Source organism: Indicator indicator, chromosome 25, assembly GCF_027791375.1.
Source record: "Indicator indicator isolate 239-I01 chromosome 25, UM_Iind_1.1, whole genome shotgun sequence".
NCBI lineage: Eukaryota > Metazoa > Chordata > Aves > Piciformes > Indicatoridae > Indicator > Indicator indicator.
The window spans coordinates 16744342-16757206 of record NC_072034.1 but is presented as its reverse complement, the minus strand read 5'-3'; the positions used below and the strand labels follow the sequence as shown (position 1 = coordinate 16757206).

General features: G+C 58.0%; 1 protein-coding gene across 1 annotated transcript in view; it reads right to left on the bottom strand.

Annotated features, from left to right (window-relative positions):
- Positions 1–1027: 1027 nt before the first annotated feature.
- GPAT3 (glycerol-3-phosphate acyltransferase 3) overlaps positions 1028–12865 on the bottom strand; it is a 34159-nt gene continuing 22321 nt past the window's right edge. The window contains exons 5-12 of the mRNA XM_054392336.1: positions 11631–11720; positions 11443–11536; positions 9618–9733; positions 8161–8216; positions 7079–7164; positions 5755–5883; positions 3706–3785; positions 1028–1154 (exon numbers count right to left, since the gene is read on the bottom strand). Of these exons, the coding sequence (XP_054248311.1) occupies positions 1028–1154; positions 3706–3785; positions 5755–5883; positions 7079–7164; positions 8161–8216; positions 9618–9733; positions 11443–11536; positions 11631–11720 (778 nt within the window). The remainder of the gene's footprint in view (positions 1155–3705; positions 3786–5754; positions 5884–7078; positions 7165–8160; positions 8217–9617; positions 9734–11442; positions 11537–11630; positions 11721–12865) is intronic.

Here is a 12865-nt window from a genome sequence, read left to right as displayed (position 1 = left end):
TAAAATTGATCCTGTGTCCCCAGGGCAGGCTCTACCACCCTTCTGAGGCCCTCAGGAAGCACAGCTCTTGTTCTCAGGCAGTACAGAAGCCACAGCAGCCCCATTAGAAATATAGAATTTATTTCTCTTGCATTGCAGGCTGGGAGATGTCCTCAGGGAGCCCTCGATGCTGTGCTGCTGGCTTGGGGAGCTGCTGCCAGCTCAGCTCAGGACAATGTGGCTCTGGAGTGGCTCTCCTCAGAGCCTCAGCAGCCAGCAGGGCAGCCCTAGAAGCCCCCCTTGATAAAACCTCACCTGTCACAGCCTGTGTGATCCAGGTGCTGCCTGCCCCTTACACCTCTACAGCTCCACTGCAAGAAAGGGAACTCTGGGAGCAGCAGTGGGCAGGGAGCTGCAGGATTTTCCCCTTCCCTGCCCCCCAGGTTAAGGCACCACCATGTTGTAAGGCCACCCAACCCCTCAGGGTCCAGCAGCTGTGCTTTGGGCAGGACAGCTCCCTCCCCATCCTTTCAGGGCCTGCAGCCCTTAATTCCCTTCCCACCTTGCAGCTGTGCAGGCTCAGTCCTGCCCCCACCTTGGGACAGGTTGAACCACCTCCAGCTGAAGCCTGTGGGCAGCAGGGGGGAGAGAGACAAAGGTTCGTCACAATTAAAGCTTCCAGGCAGGAGATTCACCTCCACAAGCACCTGCTCAGTGTCCTTCCCTTCAGCCTCACCACTCCAGCAGTGCTGCTGCCTTCCTTCTGCCTCTCCACTCCTTCAGCTCCCCAAGACCAGGAGCTGAAGAGCACCACCTCCTGAAGACAGGGAGGGCAGGGGAGTGAGAGGAGTGAAGAGAGGGGAGAGCCACTGCCCTGGGCAGGCTCTGCAGCAGCCACACAACCTTCAAGGATGCTCCACAAGATCTCAATTTTTTTTTTTTTTTTTGCAAGTTTTGTGTGGTTTTTTTCTTTTTTACTCTTTTAAATTAAAAGGCAAAGTTCCTACTAAGGCTGGCTGGGCACAGGCAGGTTTCAAGGTGCAGCCACTCAGTCTGACTCTGCTTCTGCAGAGGGACCTCCTACTGAGCCATTCCTCACCAGCATCTTGCTGTAGTTCTTCTGCTGCTCTTCTTTGAAGGTGTCCTTGACTTTGGCTCTTTTCAGCCCTCCATCCCTGCAACAGAGCAAGAGAAATGTAACCCTTCAGGGCTGTCCCCACTGTGGTGATCTCACCATGGATGGCAGCAAACATCTCAGTCAAGGCCAGGCTCCTGACCTAGAAGAATATTAAGGCTTCTCTTCAGACCTTCTAGAACATCCCAGCTCAAGCTTCTGCATTCCAGAGCTCACCTTAAGCCTCATGTTGTGTTCAGCTCATTAAAGCAGCCTTCTGGTGGCAACTCCTACAGCTCTCAGAGAGCTTTGCCAGCCTGGGATGGTGTCCCCTGCACTGCAGAGGCCACTGCCTGCAGCACCACACTTGGCTAATGCTTTACAAAGGACCAGCAGGGCCTCACACCTCAATCTTTTTGCCTGTTCTCTTCATCAGCACCATGGAGTGGGTTGGGTTGGAAGGGACCTTAAGGATCATCCAGTTCCAAGCCCCTCTTGCCACCTCCCACCAGCCCAGGATGCTCAAGGCCTCATCCAGCCTGGCTTCCAACACTTCCAGGCTTGGATCCTCCACAGCTTCTCTGGGCAAGCTGTGCCAGTGCCTCACCACCCTCACAGGGAAGAATTTCCTCCTCAGGTCTCATCCCAGTCCAGCTTCTCCCAGTCTGAAGCCATCAGACCCTGCCCTGTCCCTCCCAGCCCTTGTCCAAAGTCCCTCCCCAGCTCTCCTGGAGCCCCTTCAGCTACTGGGAGGCTGCTCTGAGGTCTCCCTGGAGCCTTCTCTTCTCCAGGCTGAACAGCCACAACTCTCCCAGCCTGTCCCCACAGCAGAGCTTCTCCAGCCTCTGATCATCTTCATGGACTCCTCTTGACCCTCTCCAACAGCTCCAGGTCCTTCCTGTGCTGGGGGCAAGCTGTGCCAGTGTCTCCCCACCCTCCTGGGCAGGAATGGCTTCCTCAGGTCTCATCTCAATCCAGCTTCTTCCCTTTTGACACCATTGTCCCTCATCCTGTCACTCCCAGCCCCTGTCAAAAGTCCCTCCCCAGATCTCCTGGAGCCCCTCCAAGGATGGAGCCACAACCACCTCCCTGGGCAACCTGTTGCAGCCTCCTGGGGCAGAACTTATTCCTCACATCCAACCTCAATCTGCTCTGCTCTCATTTCAAACCATTCCCTGCTGCAAGCCTTTGGGAACAGTCCCTCTGCAGCTTTCTTGGAGCTCTTTCAGCTACTGGAAGGCCACCAGAAGGTCTGCCTGGAGCCTTCTCTTCTCCAGGCTGCACAGCCCCAACTCTCCCAGCCTGGCCCCACAGCAGAGCTTCTCCAACCTCTGATCATCCTCGTGGTCTCCTCTGGACCCTCTCCAACAGTTCCATTTCCTTGTGCTGGGGCTCCAGAGCTGCCCCAGCACTGCAGGTGAGGTCTGAGCAGAGCAGAGGAGCAGAATCCCCTCCCTGCCCCTGCTGCCCACCCTGCTGGGGCTCAGCCCAGCACAGGGTTGGCTCCTGGGCTGCCAGCTCACATTGCTGGCTCCTGCTGAGCTGCTCCTCTTGCTCTCAAATGTGGGCCTTGTGCTGCTGCTGTTTGAGGTAGGACATGAGAAAGAGCAGAAATCCTCAAGCTCTGTGTTTGGTTTTGTCACTTTTGCCAAGGAGCTTCATTTCTGCTCCTTCATCACAGCAAGAAACTCAAGAGGAGCAGCAGCTGTGAAGCTCCACAAGCATCAAGCCCTCAGGTGGAACTCAAAGTCCAAGAGCTGCATGCTCCAAGGGCTCCATGCAGCCTGAGCTTTACTTTCACAGGGCTATGTGAAGCTTCTCCATCTCTCCCCCCTGAGTGGAATGAAGTTCAGATGCTGTGGTAGTCTGAGGCCAGGTGCCTTTAAGAACCACAAAGTGCAGACCTCTAGGAGGTCCAGAGAGTGCCCAGGAGGGGGACTGGGAACTGGATTTCATCTCCACCACTATGAATCTGGCTGCAGAGCCACTTTTCCTCCCTTTTCCCTCCCTCTCTCCTCCTGAGAGGACTCCCAGGCTGTTATCTCTTGGCAGGGAGGCCTGGTGTTGGCCTTGGCAATGCTGCCAATGGGGCCTGGAGCTGCCTCATTGGGGGGGTCTGGAGCTGCCCCATTGGGGTGGGGGGGCCTGGAGCTGCCCCCACTGAGGGGAGACTGCAGCTGCCCCATTAGGGGGAGCTGGAGCTGCCCAGATGAATTTTAGCTGTGTCCCAATGGTTTGGTATGGGGGGCAGAAAGGTTTTGGGGGGATTGGGCATGAAGGCTTAGGTTTGCTGGCCTGGTTTAAAGGCAGGTTTGTGAAGGCTTTGGCTTGCTGTGGCTCTGTGTTAAGCCCAGGCTGTGCATTCTGTGTGTTTTCTCTGCTGGGTGCTGCTGGATGGAGCTGGGAATGGCCTTTCCACTTCCACTTCCCAGGCCCGTGTGTGAGTGTTTTTTCTTTTGGGCTTCTTGGAAGAGGTCAAGGAGCAAATCTGCCTCACTCTAAACCAAGACAGGTAGATGGCATGAAGCTGAGGGAGGAAACAACTCCAGCGAGCAGCAGCTCCAGGCAGCAGCAGCTAAAGCTGGAGATGTAGCAGGTAGGGCAGCACTCACCAGGGCAGCTCAGTCAGGCCTCCTTGGTGAGCAATGGCTGACCTCACTCTGTTGGCAAACTGCACAGCATCTTCACCTTCCTGCCAGGGTCAGCAATCCAGCAGAAGCAAGGGAGAAAGGAGTGAGTTGAAAGAGGCCCACAGAAGACCTCTGCTGCCCCATCAGCTCAGCTGGCTGCCCAACCACCCATCGCTTCCTCCCATGCCAGCACAGCCTGAGGTGCCAGTGGGGTCATAACTTGACTCCTTTTCCCCTACAGCGTTGAAATCAGGGGGGAGGTTTTGCTCCAATGAGGAGGAGCAGTAAAACAAAGTAGAATTTGATGACCTCAGAGGTCTGCTCCAGCCTCACCAATTGTGTCACAGCCAAGCTGGACTGTCCCTGATGACCCCGATGAAGATACAGAGAGTGTCAGCAGTAAGCTCACAGCTGACACCCAGCTGGGGTCAGTGGATCTGCAGCAGGGCAGGGAGGCTCTGCAGAGGGACTTGGGTAGGTTGGATCCATGGCCAAGGTTACCAGGAGGAGCTTCCACCAGGCCAAGTGCCAGGTCCTGCCCTTGGGTCACTACAACCCCAAGCAGTGCTGCAGGCTTGGGGCAGTGTGGATGGAAAGCTGCTGTCAGGAAGGGACCTGGGGGTGCTGGTGGCCAAGCAGCTGGAGAGGAGCCAGCAGTGCCCAGGTGGCCAAGAGAGCCAAAGGCATCGTGGCTGGGATCAGCAATGCCGTGTCCAGCAGGAGCAGGGAGGGGACTGTCCCCTGGCACTCAGCTCTGGGGAGGCCACACCTGGAGTGCTGCCTTCAGCTTTGGGCACCTCCATGCCAGAGAGAGGGCAAGGAAGCTGGGAAGGGCCTGGAGAATGAATGTGATGAGGAGAGACTGAAGGAGCTGGGGATGGTTAGGTTGGAGAGGAGGAGGCTGAGGGAGACCTCCTGGCTGTCTACAGCTCCCTGAGAGGAGGTTGTGGAGAGGTTGCTGCTGGTCTCTTCTCACAGGTCATGATGACAGAAGAAGAGGGAATGGCCTCAAGCTGTGACTGGGTAGAGATTTAGACTGGAAAGCAGGAAAAAAATTTTCCCAGCAAGAGTGGTCAGGGATTGGAATGAGCTGCCCAGGGAGGGGGTGGAGTGCCCAAGGCTGGAGGTGTTTGCAGGTGGTTTGGCTGTGGTGCTTGGGGCTGTGGTTTAGGGGTGAGCCTGGCAGAGCAGGGACAGTGGTTGGTGACCCCCAGGGGCTGTTCCAACCTGAAGGTTTCTGTGACTCAGAATCAATAAAGTTGGAAAAGACCTCAGGGATCATCAAAGTCCAACCTGTCACCCAACACCTCATGACCACTAACCCATGGCACCAAGTGCCACATCCAATCCCCTCCTGATCACCTCCAGGGATGGGGACTCCACCACCTCCTTGGGCAGCACATCCCATGGCCAATTACTCTGTCTGGGAAGAACTTTCTCCTCACCTCCAGCCCAAACCTCCCCTGGCACAGCTTGAGACTGTGTCCTCTGCTTCTGTCACTGCTTGCCTGGGAGCAGAGCCCAACCCCCACCTGGCTACAACCTCCATGCAGGTAGTTGTAGAGAGCAATGAGGTCTGCCCTGAGCCTCCTCTTCTCCAGGCTGAACACCCCCAGCTCCCTCAGCCTCTCCCCCCAGAGCCTTGTGCCCCAGACCCCTCCCCAGCTTTCTTGCCCTTCTCTGGACACCTTCCAGCATCTCAACCTCTCTCTTGAACTGAGGAGCCCAGAACTGGACACAGCACTCCAGGTGTGGCCTGAGCAGTGCTGAGCACAGGGCAGGATGAGTTCCCTGCTCCTGCTGGCCACACTGTTCCTGATGCAGGCCAGGATGCCATTGGCCTTCTTGTCCCCCTGGGCACACTGCTGGCTCCTGTTCAGCTGCTGCCAACCAGCACCCCCAGGTCCCTCTCTGCCTGGCTGCTCTCAGCCACTCTGTGGCATGGAGGGATGGGGAGGGCAGGGCTGTGGGGGCACAGCAGAGGCAGGAGGGGGGCAGGCTGTGCAGCAGTGCCCAGGGAGGCAGGGTTACCTCTCTGACCATGGGGGGCATGTACCAGACGTTGCAGACGATGGCCCAGCTGGTCATGATGCGCAGCAGGTAGCTGACCATGCTGTGCTTGCTGCTGTTCCAGAAGGCATCCCCAAACTGGGGGTCATACTGCAAGGGGGCACCAAACACACCACATCAGCAAAGAAACAAAAAAAACCCACCTGCCCCAGGGGCCTTCTCAGCCTGCCTCAGCTCTCAGTCACCTGCCAGCGGAAGAACATCCACAGCTGTGCCCCAGCAGAGCTCAGGCAGCAGCTGCACCCTGGAATTACTCCTGGGGTGCTTCATTGCTGCTGCCAGGGACTCTCTGCCAGCTGAGTTGGGGCTTCTGCAGAATGAAGTCCCTGAAGATTAGATCTCCACAGTGCTCAAGCTGTGCAGGCAGACCTTGGCCTGCAGAGTGCCCTGAGTGTGCCAGAGCAGGGCAAGAGGTTCTGCAGGGTGTGCAAGAAGGGACAGCTGAAGGTGTGAGGAGCTGTAGAATAGAGAATCCCAGGCTGGAAGGGACCCCAGGGACCCTCTGCTCCAACCCCCATAGGTCCCAGTGCAGCTGCAGTCAGCTGGCTCTGCACCCTGGCAAGATGAGTCCCAAATTGTGCCATGGAGGGGACTCCACTGCTGCCCTTGGGAGATGATTCCAGTCTCTGGCTGTGCTCATGGGCAAACATTTTCCTCTGGAGCCCAATGGGAATGTCCCCAGCAGGACCTTGTCCCCATCCCCCCTTGTCTTTGCCATGGAGCAGCTTGTCCAGAGGAAGTCTCCATCCTGCTGGCAGCCACCCTCCATGTGCTGCTCCATGCTGAGAAGGTCTCCCCTCAGCCTTCCCTTCTCCAGGCTGCCCAACCCCAGCTCCCTCAGCCTCTCCCCCCCTTGGCAGGGCTCTCATCCTTCTCCTGGCCACACAGGTTTGCTCAGATTGAGGCTTCAGAAAAAGGAGGCTGAGCTTATCAGTGCTGCTTGTGTGGACACAACAGGGCCAGCAGCAGCTGTCACCCAGCTGCCCAAACAGCCCCAGAGCTCAGCCTGCTGCATGCTTCTCTTCCCTTCAGCCCTGGGAAGGACTCCCTGGATCTCCTTTCCCTCCAGCTTTCCAGAAGCTGACCCCAGCAGGTCCTACCTGGCTCCACAGGCTGAAGGCCTCTCTCTTTTCAGCCACTTACACTCAGGAGCCACTCAGAGCATGCAGCCCCCTGCCAGAGCTGGGGTGCCCTCAGCAGCAGCCCTGCTGAGGCAGCTCCCTACCACCTGAGCCAAGCCAGAGCCCAGCAGAGGGGAAGCCAGCAGCCAGCTCTGTCCACTCACTTTCATTGCCACAGGGTAGATTGTCCCTCCAATTTCAAAGCTCCCCTTCTTGAACATCATCACAGAGGTGTTGTTTATGCAGGTGCCTGCCCAGAGGAGAAACTGAAGTCATCATCCACACCACTCACCACATCTCACTACCACCACAGCAGCAGCCAGCTCCCACCCTGAGCAGCAAAGGCAGGCCCTGGAGTGAAGCATCTGTCCCCTGCTTGCTTCCCTTTTTGGTTCTGGTGCCTCCTGCCACCAGTGGTGCTCCCCAGGGCTCAGGGCTGGAGCCAGTTCTCTTGAACAGCTTCATCAATGATCTGTGCAGGGCACTGAGGCACCCTCACCAGCTCTGCAGCTGGCACCCAGCTGGGTGGCAGAGTTGATCAGCTGGAGGGGAGGAAGGCTCTGCAGAGGGACCTGGCCAGGCTGCAGCCATGGCTGAGCTCAGCTGCAGGAGGCTCAACAAGGCCAAGGGCTGGGTCCTGAGCTTGGGACACAACAACCCCAGGAAGGCTCCAGGCTGGGGGCAGAGTGGCTGGAAAGTGCCCAGCAGGGAAAGGCCTGGGGGGGCTGGGTGGCAGCAGCTGGAGAGGAGCCAGGGGGTGGCCAGGGGGGCAAGAAGGGCAGCAGCAGCCTGGGCTGGAGCAGCAATGGTGTGGGCAGCAGGAGCAGGGCAGGGATTGTCCCCCTGGGCTCAGCACTGGGGAGGCCACAGCTTGAGTGCTGGCTTCAGTTTTGGGGCCCTGAGTGCAAGAAGGACCTTGAGGAGCTGGAGCAGGGCCAGAGAAGGGCAAGAAAGGTGGGGAAGGGTGTGGAGAAGAGGGCTGGGGAGGAGCAGCTGAGGGAGCTGGGGGTGTTTGGTGTGGAGAAGAGGAGGCTGAGCTCAGGGAGACCTCATTGCTCTCTGCAGCTCCCTGAGAGGAGGCTGCAGCCAGGGGCGGGGTTGGTGTCCTGTCCCCAGTAACAAGATGAAAGCAGGAATGCCCTAACAGAACCCTGAGCCATGGAAGTATTTGAGTGCCAGAAGCCATGAGAAGAACAGAGATGCCCTCTACCACTGAATGGAGAGAAGGAGTGGTTCAGCTTCCTACCTTCAGGAAAAATCAAGATTGGGAGCTTGCTTTTATCAGCCACATGATCCCTGAGCCTGTGGAATCAGAGAGGAAAGCTTACAGGACAGCTCTTCTCCATTTCTCTGTCCCCAGGCAGGGGATTTACACATCTCTTTTGCTCTGAGGCTGGTTTCACATCACAGCCTTCTCCTGAACACAAAATCCAGGTTGGTTTTCTGCTCCTGACAAACCCGGAGCTTTGTGCAAACCACCCCTTAGGACCCTGGTGAGAGCACTTCACATTCTCCCTCCACCATCACTAACAGCTGTCAGGGAAGCCAAGGAATGTGCACCACTACATCAGCTCAACCTGCCACCCAACCTGCAGGACAAAAGAAGCTGTTGTGGTAGACTGCTTGGAATCACAGAATCATCATGGAATGATTTGAGTTGGAAGGGACATCATAGATCATCTAGTTCCATCCCCCCTGCCATGGGCAGGGACACCTCACACAATTGTCAGGATTGGAAGGGAGCTCAAGGATCATCTAGTTCAAAAACCCCTGCCATAGGCAGGGACACTTGGGAAGTGGCACGGCAGCGAGGTTGGAACCAGATGATCCTTCCACTAAATCAGGTGGAAAGCATCCTTGTCAAGGGGGTTGGAACTAGATGATCCATGAGGTCCCTCCAGCCTGGCTTTCAACACTCCCAGGCTTGGAGGCAGCCCTGAAGAAAAGGCCTTAGGGGTGCTGAGGGAGGAGAAGCTGAGCAGGAGCCAGCAGGGAACACTTGCAGCCCAGAGAGCCAAGCAGAGCCTGGGCTGCAGCAAGAGAAGTGTGGCCAGCAGGGCCAGGGAGGGGATTCTCCCCCTCTGCTCCACTCTGCTCAGACCCCACCTGCAGCTCTGGGGCCAGGTCTGGAGCCTCTGTCGCAGGAAGGATCTGGAGGGGCTGGAAGGTGTCCAGAGAAGGGCCCTGAGCATGAGCAGAGGGCTGGAGCTGCTCTGCTCTGAGGACAGCCTGAGAGAGTTGGGGTTGTGCAGGCTGGAGAGGAGAAGGCTGCCAGGAGACCTTCTGGTGGCCTTGCAGCATCTGAAGGGGGCTCCAAGAAAGCTGGGGAGGGACTTTGGAGGGGGTGAGGGAGGGATAGGAGTGGGAGGGATGGAGCAAAAGTAGAAGTGGGGAGCTTGAGATTGGATGTGAGGAAGAAGTTGTTGTCCAGGAGAGTGGTGAGAGCCTGGCAGAGGTTGCCCAGGGAGGTGGTGGAAGCCTCATGCCTGGAGGTTTTTGCAGCCAGGCTGGATGTGGCTGTGAGCAACCTGCTGTGGTGTGAGGTGTCCCTGCCCATGGCAGGGGGTTGGGACTGGCTGAGCCTTGGGGTCCCTTCCAACCCCGTCTGAATCGATTCCATGACTCCAGTGGGCAGCCTGCTGCAGCGGCTCCCCACCCGCCGGGGAGCGCCCGGTTCGCGCTGCCCGCAGCCCTGCAGCTCACCGCTTGGCCACTAGGTGGCGATCTTTCATCTCGGAGCGCTCGAACCAGACGTGCGCGTAGCCCTTGACCGCGGCCCTTTGCATCACCCCCAAGAGGCCGCCGTGCACCTGCCCCACCTGCCGGCGGAAGAAGGAACAGCAGCAATGAGACACAGGAGCAGGGGGAGACGGCATGGAGGTCAGCAAGGGCAAGGGGAGAGTCTGGCAGCTGGGGAAGAACAATCTCGTGGAGCAGGACAGGCTGGAGACTGAGCTGCTGGAGAGCAGTGAAGGGGACAAGGAGCTGGGGGTGCTGGTGGGTGGGAGATTGACCCTGAGCCAGCAATGTGCTCTGGGGGCCAAGGAGGCCAAGGGCAGCCTGGGGTGCATCAGAAGGGCTGTGGGGAGGAGGTCAGAGAGGTTCTCCTGCCCCTCTCTGCTCTGCCCTGCTGAGGCCACAGCTGGAATCTTGTGTCCAGTTCCAGAAGGACCTCAGGGAACTGCTTGAGAGAGACCAGCACAGAGCCCCAGAGCTGCTGCAGGCAGTGGAACATCTTCCTCAGGAGGAGAGCCTGAGGGAGCTGAGGGCTCTGGAGCTTGGAGAGGAGGAGCCTGAGGGGGAGCTGAGTGCTGGGGATGAAGATGTGCAGGGGGAGTGCCCAGAGGCTGGAGCCAGGCTCTGCTGGGTGCTGCCCAATGCCAGCACAAGGGGCAGTGGTGGAAGCTGAGGCAGAGGAAGCTCCATGGAAACAGGAGGAGAAATTTTTCCCCTGTGAGGGTGCCAGAGCCCTGGAGCAGGCTGCCCAGGGGGGTTGTGGAGTCTCCTTCTCTGGAGATATTCAAACCCCACCTGGATGTGTTCCTGTGTGCCCTGCCCTGGGTGCCCCTGCTCTGGCAGGGGGTTGGACTGGGTGAGCTTTGGAGGTCCCTTCCAGCCCCTAACCTTCTGTGATTCTGTGAAGCAGAGCTTCCTCTCCATCTCCCTCCAAAAAAAGCAACCAAAACTTCCCACACACACCCAGGAGACTGCAGGGTGACACCAAAACAATGCAGAGCCATTCACTTCAGAGTGGGGTGGCTTGGGAGGCACCTTGAAGACCACCCAGTTCCACCCCCCCTGCCATGGGCAGGGACACCTCCCACTAGCCCAGCTTGCTCTAAGTGCTTCCATTCTGAAGCACAGCTGAAGGACTTCAGCAGCTGAAGAGCCTGGCATTGACACTGCCAGGACAGCTTTACCAGCACAGAGCTTACAGATCAACAACTTCTGCTGCTCCCCTGCAATGAGTGCTGAAACTGGAGCAGATTTGGACTGCAGATGAGGAAGGAAGTCTTGAGGGTGAGGGTGGGGAGAGACTGGCACAGTTGCCCAGAGAGACTGTGGCTGCCCCCTCCCTGGAGTTATTCCAGGCCAGGCTGGATGAGGCCTTGAGCAGCCTGGGCTGGTAGGAGGTGTCCCTGCCCATGGCAGGGGGTTGGCACTGGATGGCCTTGAAGGTCCCTCCCAAGCCCAACCATTTTCTGACACTTTGCAGGCTGTGTTCCACTGCTGGCATAGGTGGGGACACAACCAATGGTGGCCTGAAGGTCACTTTTTTGACCCCTGTTGTCATGTTTTAAGTCCCAATGCAATCCTTTCCCTGCTGTCCAAGTGTCCTTTCCTTGAGGAGCTGCAGGGGCTGCAGTGCCAAGTGAGAGCTGCTCTGAGGTCCAACTGAAGCCTTTCTATGAAATCAGCATCTCTACTGTGAAAGTTACAACACTGAACTCCACAACCCACCCCCCCAAGCCCTGTCTGGGGGTGTGTGTGTCTCTCTCCCCCTCGGGCCCCATGGATCCCCTCCTACCATGGCATAGCAGTTGTCGCTGGTCAGGATGATGGCATCGATGGGCGACGTGTGGTTGGCAACACAGATCCCTCCTTTCTGAGGCCTGTTCTCCCTGCAAGGACACCACTCCTGGTTAGGCCATCAGGGCCCCCAGCATACCAGGGGCAGGAGCCAGCTGAGCCACCTCCAGCAGGCTGCTCACTCACTTGTTGTGGAAATGGATGGTACCAGAGAGAGCTCTGACCAGGATGCGGCAGCAGGTCAGGTGGATCAGTTCACTCAGGTAGCTTTTCACCCTGAAAGAAACCACAGGCACCTTGGGCAGCACCTGGGCAGCACTTGGGCACCCCCCTGGGCACCCCAGCAATGCTGCCCAGCCAAATCAACATGACCCAAGTCTCGAATTTCCCTGCTGCCCTGGGGAACAGAGGAACATTCCAGCTCCGTCACTCACTTGCTGCAGCAGCTCAGCCAAGCCATGGCACAGCCTTGGCCTCACCTAGGCAGGGCCCGAGCAGGGAAGATGACACTGAATTGGGTGGCAGTGTTGATCAGCTGGAGGGGAGGAAGGCTCTGCAGAGGGACCTGGCCAGGCTGCAGCCATGGCTGAGCTCAGCTGCAGGAGGCTCAACAAGGCCAAGGGCTGGGTCCTGAACTTGGGGCACAACAACCCCAGGAAGGCTCCAGGCTGGGGGCAGAGTGGCTGGAAAGTGCCCAGCAGGGAAAGGCCTGGGGGTGCTGGGTGGCAGCAGCTGGAGAGGAGCCAGGGGGTGGCCAGGGGGGCAAGAAGGGCAGCAGCAGCCTGGGCTGGAGCAGCAATGGTGTGGGCAGCAGGAGCAGGGCAGGGATTGTCCCCCTGGGCTCAGCACTGGGGAGGCCACAGCTTGAGTGCTGCCTTCAGTTTTGGGGCCCTGAGTGCAAGAAGAACATTGAGGAGCTGGAGCAGGGCCAGAGAAGGGCAAGAAAGGTGGGGAAGGGTGTGGAGAAGAGGGCTGGGGAGGAGCAGCTGAGGGAGCTGGGGGTGTTTGGTGTGGAGAAGAGGAGGCTGAGCTCAGGGAGACCTCATTGCTCTCTGCAGCTCCTGAGAGGAGGCTGCAGCCAGGTGGGACTTGGGCCCTGCTCCTTAGTCTCAGGTGACAGAGAGGCAATGTCCTGAAATTGTGCCAGGGGAGGATTAGGTTGGAGAGGAAGAAAAATTTCTTTGCTGCCAGAGTGGTCAGGGATTGGCAGAGGCTGCCCAGGGAGGTGGTGGAGTCCCCATGACTGGAGGTGTTCCAGCAACCTATGGCCATGGCACTTGGGGCCATGGTTTGGTGGCCATGGTGGGGTTGGGTTGCTGGTGGGACAGGATCTCAGAGTTCTCTTCCAACCCCAGCAGTTCAGTGATTCCAAGGCTGCCATCTCCTCAGCAGGTCCTTTTCATCCCAGCACTGCTCTCTCC